The 14,337-nt window shown below is 43.5% G+C and overlaps 1 protein-coding gene across 1 annotated transcript; it reads right to left on the bottom strand.

The window, feature by feature from the left end:
- Positions 1-49: 49 nt before the first annotated feature.
- Positions 50-11,354, bottom strand: LOC135702206 (salivary glue protein Sgs-3-like). The gene is made up of 2 exons (XM_065223230.1): positions 11,213-11,354; positions 50-468 (listed from the first exon to the last, which is right to left on the bottom strand). The coding sequence occupies exons 1-2, from the start codon at positions 11,352-11,354 to the stop codon at positions 50-52; spliced, it is 561 nt and encodes a 186-aa protein (XP_065079302.1).
- Positions 11,355-14,337: the final 2,983 nt, after the last annotated feature.

The raw sequence follows: 14,337 nt of genomic DNA, 5'->3' as shown, positions 1-14,337 counted from the left end.
TGGATACACATTGTTACGATTCGCGTGATCGGGCCTTCCTCTTGGATACTCAGGTTCGGCTAGTGGCGGTGGTGGCCGTGGGTATGGTGGCTGTGGAAATGGTGGCTGTGGGTGTGGTGGTTGTGGGTATGGTGGTTGTGGAAATGGTGGTTGTGGAAATGGTGGCTGTGGGTATGGTGGCTGTGGAAATGGTGGCTGTGGGTGTGGTGGTTGTGGGTATGGTGGCTGTGGCAATGGTGGCTGTGGAAATGGTAGCTGCGGAGATGGTAGCCGCGGAAATGGTCCAGGTGTCGGTGGGCTTAGAGGGGGTGGTGGTGGTGTTTGAATTGGCGATGGTGGTGTCGGAATTGGTGGCGGTGGAGTTAAAGGTGGTGGCACTGGAAGTGAATCTTGCAAATCCGATATTGTGGGAGTCGATGTTCTTTGGTGGCCCATTCCTGTGTTTAGTTGTGACATCATTGTTCTTAGCTGAGTTGACAACGTTTCTTGGATAAACTTGCTAATTTCATCTTTCCATAGTTCCACTGGTGTTGTTCCTAGAAACGGATGTGGTTGGTTGACGTGCTCCTTTCTCCTTGGTAGCAATGGTTCTTGATTATACTGATTCCGAGGGCTTGGGTGGCCTCCGGCAGCTTCATCTAATAGGTCCTGTTGTTCTGGATCCTGTGAGTAATGGAGACGCAAATTTGGAGGGGGCACACTTTTCCTTCGATCTTCGGGATTTCCGTACCTATCTAACAGATTTTCTATATCTGCTGCTAATTCATTTCGAATTCGTTCTTGTTCTCTTGTAATCGTCTTAGCTCTCAAAATTCTCAATCTGCAGTGCCTCAGACGTGAGATGTGCTTGGGTTCTGGAAATAGTTCCAGGAGATACCTTATGTCCTGTACTTTACGCTTAATAACTCCATACTCCTCCACAATAGATTTTTTTCCCCGTAAAACCCTTGGTTTTCTTACTTCTTCCAATTGAGCGTTCCTCAAAGTATGCCTCTTGTTCTGGATGGGCTCATCCACCGGCAAGCAACGAATTTTCAATTCAAAATCGACTTCGTCAGCAAGCAAATCATTGGGATTTATATATGATTCAAATTGTTCCCAACTTAGTGTATCCATTTTTAATTCTAATTTTGTTTTCTTCTTTGTTTTAGGTTCCTCAAACAACCCCGCAAAGTAATGGATTCCAGCAAATTAAGAAAATTAATGCAAATAAAATATTGTGAATTTATATTACTAACGCAATAATTCAAATTACAATTTCCCCAAATTTAACCCATCCACAATTTCTATGTACTAATAATTCAAGAGAAAATATACTAAACTTATCCAACAAATGCAATAAAAATATATACAAACAAAATTAACAACTATTTACAAATCCGATTGTTGGGCGCCAAATGTAACGGGATATAGGAGGGTGGCAAAAGGAAGGAACAAAACAGCCTCCGCTTAAGCGCCAGACAAGTCGAAACCTGCCGCGAAGGAGCGTGCTAAATCTCAAAATCCCGTACCCGGCTGAGACCTCAGGGCGAGTCCTTGTCTTTGACCTCCAACCCAAAACCGAACTTCTGAACACCGCGGTGCTAAGCAACAACTTATAGAACAAAAACGGAACAACTTCAGGGTAGATTGGTGTCCTTTGTAGGTTTGCCAATCCAGAGCCTATACTACTGCGACCCGAACCGAATGTACCCTGTAAAACTACCTCTTTGAAGACCACGCTTTCAGCTTTCTAGAAAAGAATCTACAATCTTGTCATGCTACTTCCATTTTATTCTGTCGAGACATTAACGAAACCCAACTTCCTTTCCTAGCTCTTCTATCTATTCATTGCTATAGCTTAACGACTAGGGTTAGTAAGTTTTAACAATTTTCATTTGCTCAGAATTACTTGCCAATTCTCTTCGCGCGCGCGCATTCCTACGTGGTCACACGACGCAGGACAAGTGCACTTGCTGGGTAGTTCATCTACTCGCCACTCACTCGCTCTCCGGCGGTAGCGTACATACGTGACGGTTCGTGTCCTCGACGACCGTGCGACGTAACGGTAAGGATGGTGGTGAGCTTGTGGCCGAGAACACCGGGGACGATGGTGGTGAGCTTACGATGTCAGTGGAAAAAGCTTCCAAACGTTTGCTGTCACGTCAGCTAATACCGTTCCACGTGTCAGTCACGAATTTCACCACGCCGTGTGCCTTATCGGCCCAAAACAACTGACATACAGTGAAGGTTTCCACGGGGTGTCACTGTGCACGGTTCCGCTAGACTGGTCCTGGGGGGGTACACCTTCGTTTGAAGGGAAATCTTCAAACGGTTTTACAAAAAGCATTAAAACCTAACCTCGAATCATATCTATTATCTTTACCTGTCACTACAGAACCGTAGGTTTAACGTGCTGGTGGTCCCGTGCGTTTAGGATTTCGTGCAAGTGGTTCCACCTAGCAAGAGCTGATTTATAACCCTATTTATTTTTTTTTTTATAATTTATACGGTTTTACACTTCACTTACGTTCATTCGGGCAGCAACGCTGCGTCCTATGGGACACTCAGTCTCCTTGTCAGCGGCTTCTATGACCACTTTTTTTTCCGTAAATATCTTCTCTAGCTTTCACTAATATTCGTTAACAACTTTTTCACGACTTAACTTTTACTTTTACTTAAGTTTTACTCGAGTTATAATTCTCGCACAATGTACGTTTTCGTCTACTTTCCGATGAGCACTATCGAACTTGTCTCTATCGTGGTCAAACTTTAAGAGGCAGCCTTACAAAAGATTGGGATCTATTATCCCCCTTATGTGCGAACGTTTCCCGAAGTCGTTGTGTTAGTGAACGTGGCCTACATCCGTTCTGTCATAGTTCGAAAACCGCCAACTTAGACCCATCTGGTGTTTCATTGCGAATAGGGATCAGAGATAGAGAACGTTTTTTTGATAATAGCGAAGGCTAGTTTTGATAACTGTTCAAATTTAAAAAAGAAATAATTTTTAATTAATTATTTTTTTTTTTCTTTTTGAATAGGATTGGAAGGGTGTCAACAAATTAAGGGATCTTTATATTTTATTAGATTGAAGTCTGTAACCTCGTTACAAACGGTGAGCTGTTTGCAGAATTTTGTGGCAATAACGACATGGTGATCGGGGGCTCGCTCTTCCCCCATTGGCCAGTGCACAAAGTTACGTGGGTTTCCTGTGATGGACATACCGAAAATCAGATCGACCACATCTGCATCAGCCGAAAATGGAGACGGAGCCTTCTTGATGTCCGGAATAAACGCAGTGCCGACATCGCGTCTGACCATCACCTTCTAATCGGCGAAATCCGCCTACGCATGGCGCGGATCCAGCGACGGGAGGAGAGACTCGGGCGGCGGTTCAACACACGCTGACTTGAAGATCCAGCAGTAAAAAGGTCTTTTGTTGAAGAACTTGAGACTTGAGCTGTGAACGTTCCAGAAGGTGGCAGCGTAGAAGAACAATGGACGGCCATCAAGAATGCCGTTATAGAAACAAGCGAGAACAACTTGGGTGAGCTGCGCACCCAGAGGAAAGAGTGGATCCCAGATGAAACCTGGTGGAAGATTGAGGAGCGTAGAGAAGCAAAAGCCGCGATAGAGCGGGGGAGAACCAGAGGAGCCAAGAACGAAGCCCGTCAACGGTACTCGGCTCTAGAGAAGAAAGTCAAGCGCTCTTGCAGACGGGACAAGCGAGCGTGGGTGAACTCCCTGGCCGACGAAGGGGAGAAAGCCGCAAACACTGGCGATATACGCCTCCTCACGATATCTTACGACGCCTGAGTGGAGCAAGGATGAACCCGAGGATGCCAGTGAAGGACACGACTGGACAATTGCTTACCGACCCCACTGACCAGCTGAAACGCTGGTTTGAGAACTTCGAACAACTTCTTCAAGTTTCGACGGCCAACCAGTCATCAACATCTCGGCATGATCCGCCTAGGGCGGCGCATCACTCGCGTCAATTCCGAGGCCCCATCACTGCAGGAGATTGAAGCAGCTATCCGAAGCATAAAATCTAACAAGGCTCCAGGGGTCGATCGCATATCAGCAGAGATGCTCAAAGCTGACCCCATGCTATCCGCACAAATGTTGCATCAACTATTCTGTAATATCTGGGACCCCACGACTTTTCCGGCCGATTGGATGCAGGGCATCTTAGTGAAGGTCCCAAAGAAGGGGGATCTGACTGTGTGCGACAATTGTCGAGGCATCATGTTACTGTGTATTGTTCTCAAAGTTCTGTGCAAAGTTATCCTGAATCGGATACAGGAGAAGATCGACGCGACTCTCCGACGGCAGCAGGCAGGATTCCGTGCCGGAAGATCTTGTGTGGACCATATTGTCACGCTCTGCATCATCCTGGAGCAGGTCAATGAAGTCCAAGAGTCCCTTTATTTGGTATTCATTGACAACGAAAAAGCTTTCGACCGTCTCAATCACGAGAATCTGTGGGGCGCCCTGAGACGCAAGGGAGTCCCGGATAAAATCGTCAACCTCATCGAAGCGCAGTATGAGCCTTTCACGTGCAGAGTTCTGCATAACGGAGCCTTGTCCGACCCTATCCGGGTAGTCGCTGGTGTGAGACAAGGATGTATACTATCACCGCTACTGTTTCTGATCGTAATCGACGAGATCATGGTAGGTGCAATTGACCGTGTACCGAACCATGGGCTGCTTTGGCAGCCTATCACGATGGAGCATCTCAACGACTTCGATTTGGCTGATGATGTTGCTCTACTAGCACAACGGCGCTCTGATATGCAGAGTAAGCTAAATGACCTAGCCGAACGCTCCTCTGCGGCGGTTCTCACCATCAATGTCAACAAGACCAAATCGTTGGATATCAACACGGGCAACCCTTCCAACTTTACGGTAGCGGGGCAAGCAGTGGAGAAGGTCGAAAGTTTCCACTATCTTGGCAGCCAAATAGCGTCGGACGGCGGGACCAAGAGCGACATAGGTGCACGAATCAAGAAGGCTAGGGCTGCCTTTGCGAGTTTAAGAAACGTATGGAGATCCAACCAGACAAGTCAACGCACCAAAATTCGAATTTTCAGCTCGAACGTGAAATCTGTTGTTATACGCCAGTGAGACGTGGTGTGTATCAGCGGAGAACACTCAAAAACTGCAGGTCTTCATCAACCGATGCCTGCGGTATATAATTCGTGCCTGGTGGTCTCACAACTGGATCTCGAATGTTACAATGGATTTACCCTTGCTTGTATAGAGGTTGTGTTAAAAGTGGCCACATATCTTATAGTGTTTCAATACGGCTTTAGGCTGTAAAAACGAAATTGATTACATAGGGAATATGTTTGTAATGTCCGCCTAAGTGTCCCTAATTTGGGCCTATACATAAATTCAGCAATCGACTAAATTTTCAATAGCAACCAAAAATATCCATTAGTACCGTCCCAATGACGCGTTCATCTAGATACAATTGATAAATAGCAGATTTTTAGCGATGGGCCCAATCTTAGATCCATAGGCTAGACTGAAAATGTTTTTTTATCTCTGTTCGGGACCTAAAATCACTGCGACCATCAATGTGATCTATTAGTACATACCGTCTCCTTAGTTTAGTGCATGTCGTATTACTCCATCACTATTGAGAAATGATAAAGTATTCGATTTTTTTACAGTTGTCATTCTTGCATTTATCGCAAGGATTCGACTTTAATTGAAAGGTCCCGCTATTTTTAGAGCCATCGAAGTGTTGAAACAACCTCCAAAGGCACGCCCCTTTGTCAGCATTTTAAACACCTTTACGATAAGTTGTGTTACTTAGGGAGTCTGCGGTCAGGTTTACTCTTTTGAGATAGCATTATGGTGAAAGAAAGTGGGTACCAAAATCAAGGAGAGGTAGATGGTTTATGCATGACATTTGTCAATCACACCATGGCCCTGATGTAAGGGTTTTTTGATAAACGACAAATCTACGTTGTCATCATTTGCTATATATAACGGCGCCGGTGGTGTAGTGGTAAGCGTGATTACCTCTCACCCCAGCAGGCCTGGGTTCAATCCCAGTCGGCGCCGTCGGGATGTTCCGAGGCATAACATCTCTGATCACGCCTTCCTTCGGAAGGGAAGTAAAGCCGTTGGTCCCCGGTTCATGAGTTTGATGGGTCGATAGGTAGGGTCCAGGTGTGGGAGCTGCCTTCCTGGCACGTCGGTAGCATTGGTGCTCAGCACGGAAAACAAGATCGACGGAAAAAAAAAAACAAACCAAAGGATCATTTGCTATGTCGGTTTAGATTTGATAAAATTCATGTCCCGTTTAACTTTTTCGTCCCTAAACATATTCTCAGTGCTCGTGAAAAAAATCTAGGAGAAGGTGGTTTTCTTCATCAGTCACAGACATATGTATGTACGTTTTTCAATGCTCAACTCGAGTAGCGACCGGAGAATCACGACAATGACAACGAAGCCAACGTCTAGGATAGGTATGATGATGGCGATTTCGTTAAGCTCTACAAGCAAGGCTAGCTATAGCTGTATATATTCCAAGCGTAGAAAGATTGGATCGCTGAGATTGCGACTTGTTTGCTTCGGATTGCGACTGGTAAGCTCCTAGTGTACTTCTATTGGAGCAGAATTTAATGCAAATCAGTCCTCGAAATTGATTGTTCGGTGGATGAAACTGGAAAAGAGTGGACTTTGTGGAGAGGATTCTGATCATTTCCTCGTTTTCGTTACAATGGATTTATTATGCCACTACTTACGTATCTTCCGCATTTGTACAACGAGGATTTTCGATGGCGAAGGTAAATATAGATCATAGTCAGAGCGGCGGAAAACTATTATCCCGGAACAAGTGATTTGTTGGCAGATTGCAAAGAATAGTATAAGTTTATAGCTCTAGAAAATGGGATAGGTGATTCAAGAATAATTGAATCATCCCCAACGAGGATTGGTCATCGGACATTTTCTCTAAAGATCTGAGTCAAACCACAACTTACGAGCTGATTTGGAAGCTTTATCCCTCCACACATCAGTGAAACTGCAGCACATAAAAAGTTTGCTCTTCTAGAAAAAAATGAGACCCGGTGCAGCTTTCACCTCTTGTTATGAAAAGCAGCAATTTCGTAAGGTTTTGGTGGTAGCGTTCAACAGCAAAACTATCATGATTTATGTTTACGATCCATCCCCATTCGCATGGCTTATTTTTCTGACCTTCACTTCAAACAAGCAAAAACCAAAAATCTTCCAGCCAATGCCACAATACCGCAACCAACCGTACGTTTACTGTGCAGGGTAGGATAGTCCAAAACGGACCTCGGGGGTACAATGTCCCCCGCGGTATTTCGTAGCTTTCCAAGTATTGACCAATTACTTAATTTAAAAACCAAATCATGAAATCGCAGAGTAGGTTATGGGAAAGCAAAGCAAACCACGTTGGGCCATTTTACCCCAGGAGTGCATTATGGACTGTTCTCTCCTGCCACTGCTATGCAGGGGGCATAAAAACAACGAGATGAACTATGTTCACGTATCTTCACATTTAGCAGCGTGCTACGGTTGTATGTGCTAGTATTCAGGAGACTTTCCAATTTTTCCTTTGCTCATGGTCCGAATTGGCCTCCCATTCTCCATGGATGATGGTTGCCGTTGGTTTTCGTCGTCACTAGACGCTGGATGTCGTTTGTGGGGTGTGATAGAAATCACTATAAAACATTATAGTGCTAATAAAACCTAATTTGCTCGGTTTTTTTGGCTTTGTCATACATATCATCCACAAGATTAATGGCAAAAAAGAATCCCAGGAATGGACGGAACATACCAACTGAAAAAGAAAACCTTGGAGGACTCTAATGAGATAAGCTCCAATTCCATGCAGACATTAAAACAATGACCTGCTGACATCCTACAGAAAGCAAAGTAATTCCAGAACCAGGAGCGTTTCTAAGAAGCTAAAGATTATGTAATGGCCCTCGCCAGTTCAGGCAAGATGATACTACAATACGTTGGTATATGTGTCATTTCACCAATTTATTGGGGTTATAGGCGACCGGCCTCCAACACAGTCGGGCAATGGGTGTGGAAAGGATTTCACTGGACTTCCTCCTCGTCCAGTTCCATTATAAGTGGAAAAACGCTCAGACACTTGCTAAGCAGTTCAAGAGTGTGCATAATTTAAATTTTGGTCTAACTTGTCCTATTGAGAATCAGGCTGCTTGGGGTTATCTGAATTTTTTCATTCGGGAAAATATATTTGATGATTGACGATGATGGGGGACTGACTTGGACGAAGAAAGGACTATAAATAAAAAGTTTCAAAATAGGAAAGCTCCGGGTGATCATGGAATTTCCTATATTCTCATCAAAAATACTCCCAGAGTGTCTTGTTTTTCTTGATAAAATTATTTTAAAAATGTTTCCATTTGGCATACTTTCCTGATAAGGCCAGAACAAATCACAAGTTTTTCTTTAGTCACTCTATGCTCACACCAGTTGAAGAGGGGCGGGGGGGGGGGGGGCGATAAAAAATAGGCCAAAAAAATAAAACATTCAAACATCTAAACCGAATACTTCGAACGTTTACATTAGTTCTTAGCACTAATTCATAACAGGAGCCACAAATGTTGACATTGTTATGTGTAACACTCGGGGTTATCAACAAGACATTTCGCGCATAAGTTTTTGTATCCTTTCAAGGAAGAACATTGGTAATAATTGGATCAAAGCAACTGATTTTTGGGTTTTGATAAATTCCGGGTAAACCATCAAGAGAAATACCACAAACGTAATAGTTCTTCTGTTTTCGATAGTTCAAATATTCAAATATAACATAGCAGAACAGGAAACTGAAACCTACCTATTTTGTGAATTTAAACCCAGTTTTCTCAACAAGTGTGCGTGCTTCAAAAAATCGTATGGATTCAGGAAGGTATATTTAACAAAATCCAAGCCTAATATTCAAAGCAAGGAGCCAAAATCAATCTTGGCTGAATAAAAACCAAATTTTTATAAAAATACGTACTTTTTTCAATTAAAACTGTCTTTGTGTGTGCTTAAAAAAAATCATCCCGTATGAATTCAGAAAGGACCATTCTATAAAATCCATGCATAACTTTCAAAAGGAAACCCAAATTTATAACAAAAAATATACTTTTCAAATTACAAACCCGGTTCAACCTTCACGCATGGACTCAGCAAGGTCAATTTTATAAAATACGAGCCTATTTTTCAAATATTTGAGCCGAAATTGAATTCAGCAGAACAAAAATACCAAATGTCTTTGAAAATACGTACTTTTGTGAATATTAACCAAGTTCGTCCTTCACGCATGGATTCAGCAAGTTCAATTCTATAAAATCTATAAACCTACACTGAAAATGTATTTTCGTTATTTCTCTGAAAACCGTTTCGTAAAAATGAATATCGTACATACAACACATCTTTCATAAATGGTACGAAACATTCGTTTTTCCTGTCATCTGGCGCAATGTCAATATTACGCCTTTTTCGTATAATATACAAATACATCTTCGTACAATCAAACCAACAACTTTTAGAAATATTGTCGGTTTGACCAATACATGCAAGCTACCACAATAAATCAAATTACTCGTCGCGGTGGTTTTATGTTAGAGAACAAAAATACATGCAAGCAGCAGAAAAAGCAAGAGAAATCGAAGTACCGCAAGCACTCATGGTGCTTCTTATTTGTCTTTAGCTATACCATTTCTCATAGCACAGATAGAGCGATGGACAAAGCACAGATCTAACGATCGCAAGGTACATGAGTTCGAGTCCGGTCTGAGGCCTATTTTTATTCTTTGTCATATTTATTCCTTCCAATGATGAAGTTATTTTTACCCAGCCTCACTAACACACTCCACAAAAGAAGGTATATTCATAGCAATTTAGGTTTCCTGAATTTCGGCCCCTTCCTTTGAACATAGGCGTGGATTTTATAGAATCCATGCGTATTTTTGTACACTGAAAATAAAATTTCGTTTATACAACGAAATCGCTCGTTTGTTCTACGAATTTATTCGTTGTTTTCTGCAACGAAATGGATTTGTACATTGTATGAAGCTAGTTTCGTTAGAACTGCCACACTCGCTATCGCTACGCTGGTTGTGGAACCGGTTTCCACAACCAGCGTAGCGATAGCGAGTGTGGCAGTTCTAACGAAACTAGCTTCATACAATGTACAAATCCATTTCGTTGCAGAAAACAACGAATAAATTCGTAGAACAAACGAGCGATTTCGTTGTATAAACGAAATTTTATTTTCAGTGTACAAAAATACGCATGGATTCTATAAAATCCACGCCTATGTTCAAAGGAAGGGGCCAAAATTCAGGAAACCTAAATTGCTATGAATATACCTTCTTTTAAGAGTTTAAGCCCAGTTTTCTAAAAAAATTGTGCATGCTTCAAAAAATGTACCATCACGTTTAGATTCAGCAAGGTGCATTAAATAAAATCTTAGTCTATTTATCAAAGGACGGAGCCAAAATCCAATTTGGCTTAACAGGAAACGCGAACTCATACAAATACTTGATTTTCCCAAAAATTAAAAAAATTCAAACCTGACGTATAGATTCAGCAAGGTCCATTCTATAAATTGAAGTTTTTTTTTTCAAAGATCAGAGACGAAATTCAACTTGGCAGAACAGGAAATCAAAGTTTCTATAAAAAAAAACGTACTCTTGTGAACTCGGTTATCTCAAAAATTAAAAAATTCAACCATTACGTTTGGATTCAGCAAGTTCCCAAGTAACCATAGGCACGTTGTTTTGCCTTTTTGGCTATATACGGGCCTCATCAGAACTAACAAGCTGTTGCCGGGACAACTAGGGTTAGGAATCAAGGCACCTCTTTTTAGAGTAGTTTAACTTACTTTAAGCTGTTAATATTTATTGTTAGCTTACGTTTCACAGGTAAATAATAGGTCGCATAATTACATTTAGTGTTTAAATAGAATTTCACTAGTTTTTAGCAAGAAATACAAAAATTTTAAGGAATGCAATTCAATCACTTTATACGTTGCAAATTACTGTTCATCTTTTTTCTATTCATTAAATCTTCAACGATTGACAGTTGCGTTGACGGCTGCAGCGATGACAAGCGGTGGTAGGGCTTCCAGCAACTTTGCTCGTCCGTCCGTTACGAGTTCAAGGGGACTGCAGATGGATCGTAGCAGTGCCAACGTTCTGGTTCTCTCCACTAGCCTCAACCTTACCATCCTCAGCTACCTCGATCACGGCGAGCTTCACCGCTGGTTGGCGGATGACCCCTGCTTCCGTACGAACCAAGGCCTGACTGGCTACCCCATCCTTTCCACGGATAACCTCGACGACCCGATCTCCACTGACCTCCACCATGTATTCCTCTGGTTCTAATTGGCGACAAAAACTAAGTTGCCTACTTCAATTGGTTTGGTGTCACGGAACCATTTCGTTCGCCTGGCGATTGTGGGAAGGTACTCGCGCAACCATCTCATCGATCTCACCAGTCGATCCCCCCAGTCGATCCCCCACACCCCACCCATGTGGGGAGCCACCGGAGGGTTAAAATACCATTTGGTCGTGGTATTGGTGAAGGTATCGGCACACAACTGGATTTGGTCATGAAACTCATTCGCTGCACCGCGAAAGTTGGTGCCGTTATCTGAGTATATCTCGGATGGGGCACCTCTTCTGGCGATGAATCTACGGATGCACATCTTGTTAAACTATGCGCCACCTCCAAGTGTGTAGCTCGAATTGTCAGGTACGTGAATAAGGCGACCCTCCTCTTAACGTGTTTGCGGCCGACTTTGACAGTAACTGTTCCGAAGTAGTCCAGCCCAGTGTATGTGAACGGGCGAAGAAATGCTTCCAGCCTGGCCCTCGGTAACGGGTCCATCTTCGGCGATCCCAACGATGCATTGTAAACCTTGCACATCTGATATCTAGCGGAGACTTTGCGTACCAGTTTTCGAACACTCGGAATGTAGACCTGTTGACGAAGTTCGTTGACTACCGTCTCCTGGTTACGGTGGTGACATCAATGATGGTAGAAATCTACGAAGAGAAAGGTTATTGGATGGTTCGGAGCTAGTATAACGGGATACTTAGCTTCGATTGGCAGGTTGGGAGCGGCGCCGATACGACCATCCATTCGCACCAATCCCTCTTCATCGATGAAAGCTGATAAGTTATACAACGGGATCGATACCGGCACCACCCCCAAAGGCTTTGTAGAATTTCTACTCTGTAACGCAGCTAGCTCCTCAGGAAACGTCTCCAGCTAGACCATCCTCCACAGTTTCACTTCCGCTTTGCGCAGTAGTTCGGAATCGGTATTTCCAACGCCGTATCTTCGCTCGTCGCTCCTCGGAATTTGAGAACGTACGCCACCGTTCGCCGCAGCTTTTCCCATCTCGAGAAACGTTTTACATCGATCCAAGGCTGTATGTTCCCCAGTCGGTTAACGAGTACTGGGCGTAGTTCTTCTGCTGCATCTGTTCCTCTCCAATTTTGCTCTGGCCAAAACTCTTCAGCACCCCATAGGAACTGTGGACCTCGATTCCATGGATCTTCAGGATCAAAGCACGGTCCCATTTCGTTGCCTTGTCCGCTACGTTCTGTATCGTAGGTACCTTCTTCCATTCGCTTGGGTTGGTTGATATCAAAATCTCTCCAATTCTGCAAGCAACGTACGGTCGATATCTACGGGAATCAGAATTGATCCAATGAAGAACCGTCGATGAATCGGTCCAATAGAATCGTTGATGAATGCTTGCAATTCAAGGCTTAGGATTGATAACGTTTTAATTGGAGCGACCTTGACTTTCGCTCCTAAATACCAGTGCACAATGCGGCTGACCAGCGTAGGTAAAGCGATTGTATACTACGCAAGCGTATGCAGTGCTGCTTCCGTCGACGAACGTATGAAGTTGCAGTGGCTGGCAATCTTCTAGAACAGCGTCTTTAAAATACGACATTGGAATACGGATATCGTTCAGCTTTGGCAACAACTTTATCCACCGCTTCCAATCTCCGAAAATCACATCATCTATCAGTCATCCCAGTCACAGTTGGCTCGCCACAAGTCTTGAATGATGATTTTCCCTTGGATCACGTACGTGGCAAGAAATCCGAGTGGGTCATACAGACTCATAACCGTTCTCAAGATTTGGCGCATCGTAGGACGAATTGAACCCTCTAACAAACCCTCTGCTGCACCAGGCATGTAACAAGAGAATGTCAGCACGTCTGATTGTGGCAACCAACCGATACCAAGGACTGATTCAGCAACGTTTGACTCCTCCGAACTCCACATCTTCTCCTTCGCTGCATTTCGCTCCCCAAGTGCTTCAAGTACTTCTCGGCAATTTGACATAAAGTTTCGAATTTCAAATCCACCTTGGCTATGGACGTATCTGACATCGTCAGTCAAACAAATGACCTCCTCCAAGTATTTCTGCTATCCAGAAAATCGTCCACATAGTGTCAATTGACGATTGTTCAGCTGCATTCGGGAATTCTAGTTCATGCTCTTTCGCATTAAGATTTTTAATATACTGTGCTGAGCATGGAGAACAAGCAGCTCCAAAAATTCCCATATTCATTACATAAATGACTGGTTCTTTGGAGGAGTCTCTTCGTTACAGGAACATCTGCGACTTCTGGTCCCTCTTCACGATCTTGTATTGATGATACATTTCCGTTATATTCCCAGTAACCGCGACACGTCGCTGCCGGAATCGGTACTGCACACTCGTCAGTGGAGTCAGCAAATCAGGACCCTTCAGCATCTTGGAATTAAACGATGTACCTTTGACTTGAGCGGCAGCGTCCCAAATTAATCGCAGCTTCTGTGGTTTCTTGTGGTTGATTACTATACCCAATGGTCAAAACTATAGTCGATCTTGATCTTCGGAGCACAGATCCTCCTCCGTTGCAATACGTGCGTATATCCCTTTTCCAAATATGCGTCCACCTGGTCTTCGACTCATTTAGCCAGTTCTGGAACCTTTTGAATCTTCCGCTCCAAACTCTTCAGCCTACTTAAAGCCATAGGATAGCTGTTAGGGAAATGAACCTCATCACACCTCCAAAGCAGGCCACTATCGAATCCACCTGGTACACGTCGAGTTGTTGATTCGAGAATTTGCCTGGCCCTTTTGTCTTCTGTCGATTCAGGCTCAGTAGTCAATGGTTTGACATCAAGGCTGTCTGTCAAAAAGTACTTCTTCACCAACTCGTGCAAATCCCCATCTTCAGTCAGCCGGCTAACGTGGAAAACTCCTCGGTAATCTTCTGGTTTGTATGACACTCCTCAGTAGACGCACCACCCTAATCTTGTCTTAGTGGCTATTGG

This window comes from Ochlerotatus camptorhynchus, unplaced genomic scaffold (assembly GCF_037179485.1).
Source record: "Ochlerotatus camptorhynchus isolate MF236.1 unplaced genomic scaffold, CSIRO-AGI_Acam_v1.1 ptg000187l, whole genome shotgun sequence".
Lineage (NCBI taxonomy): Eukaryota > Metazoa > Arthropoda > Insecta > Diptera > Culicidae > Ochlerotatus > Ochlerotatus camptorhynchus.
Note: the sequence above shows the minus strand (reverse complement) of the source record. Positions and strands in the feature narration are given on the sequence as shown.

Excerpts from the sequence above, each read along its gene's own strand:
- LOC135702206 (XM_065223230.1), bottom strand. The coding sequence starts at position 11,354 with ATGGTGGAGGTCAGTGGAGATCGGGTCGTCGAGGTTATCCGTGGAAAG. Across the intron at positions 469-11,212 it reads GATCGAGGTAGCTGAGGATG|CTAAGAACAATGATGTCACA; the intron begins GTAAGGTTGAGG and ends TTGTCAACTCAG.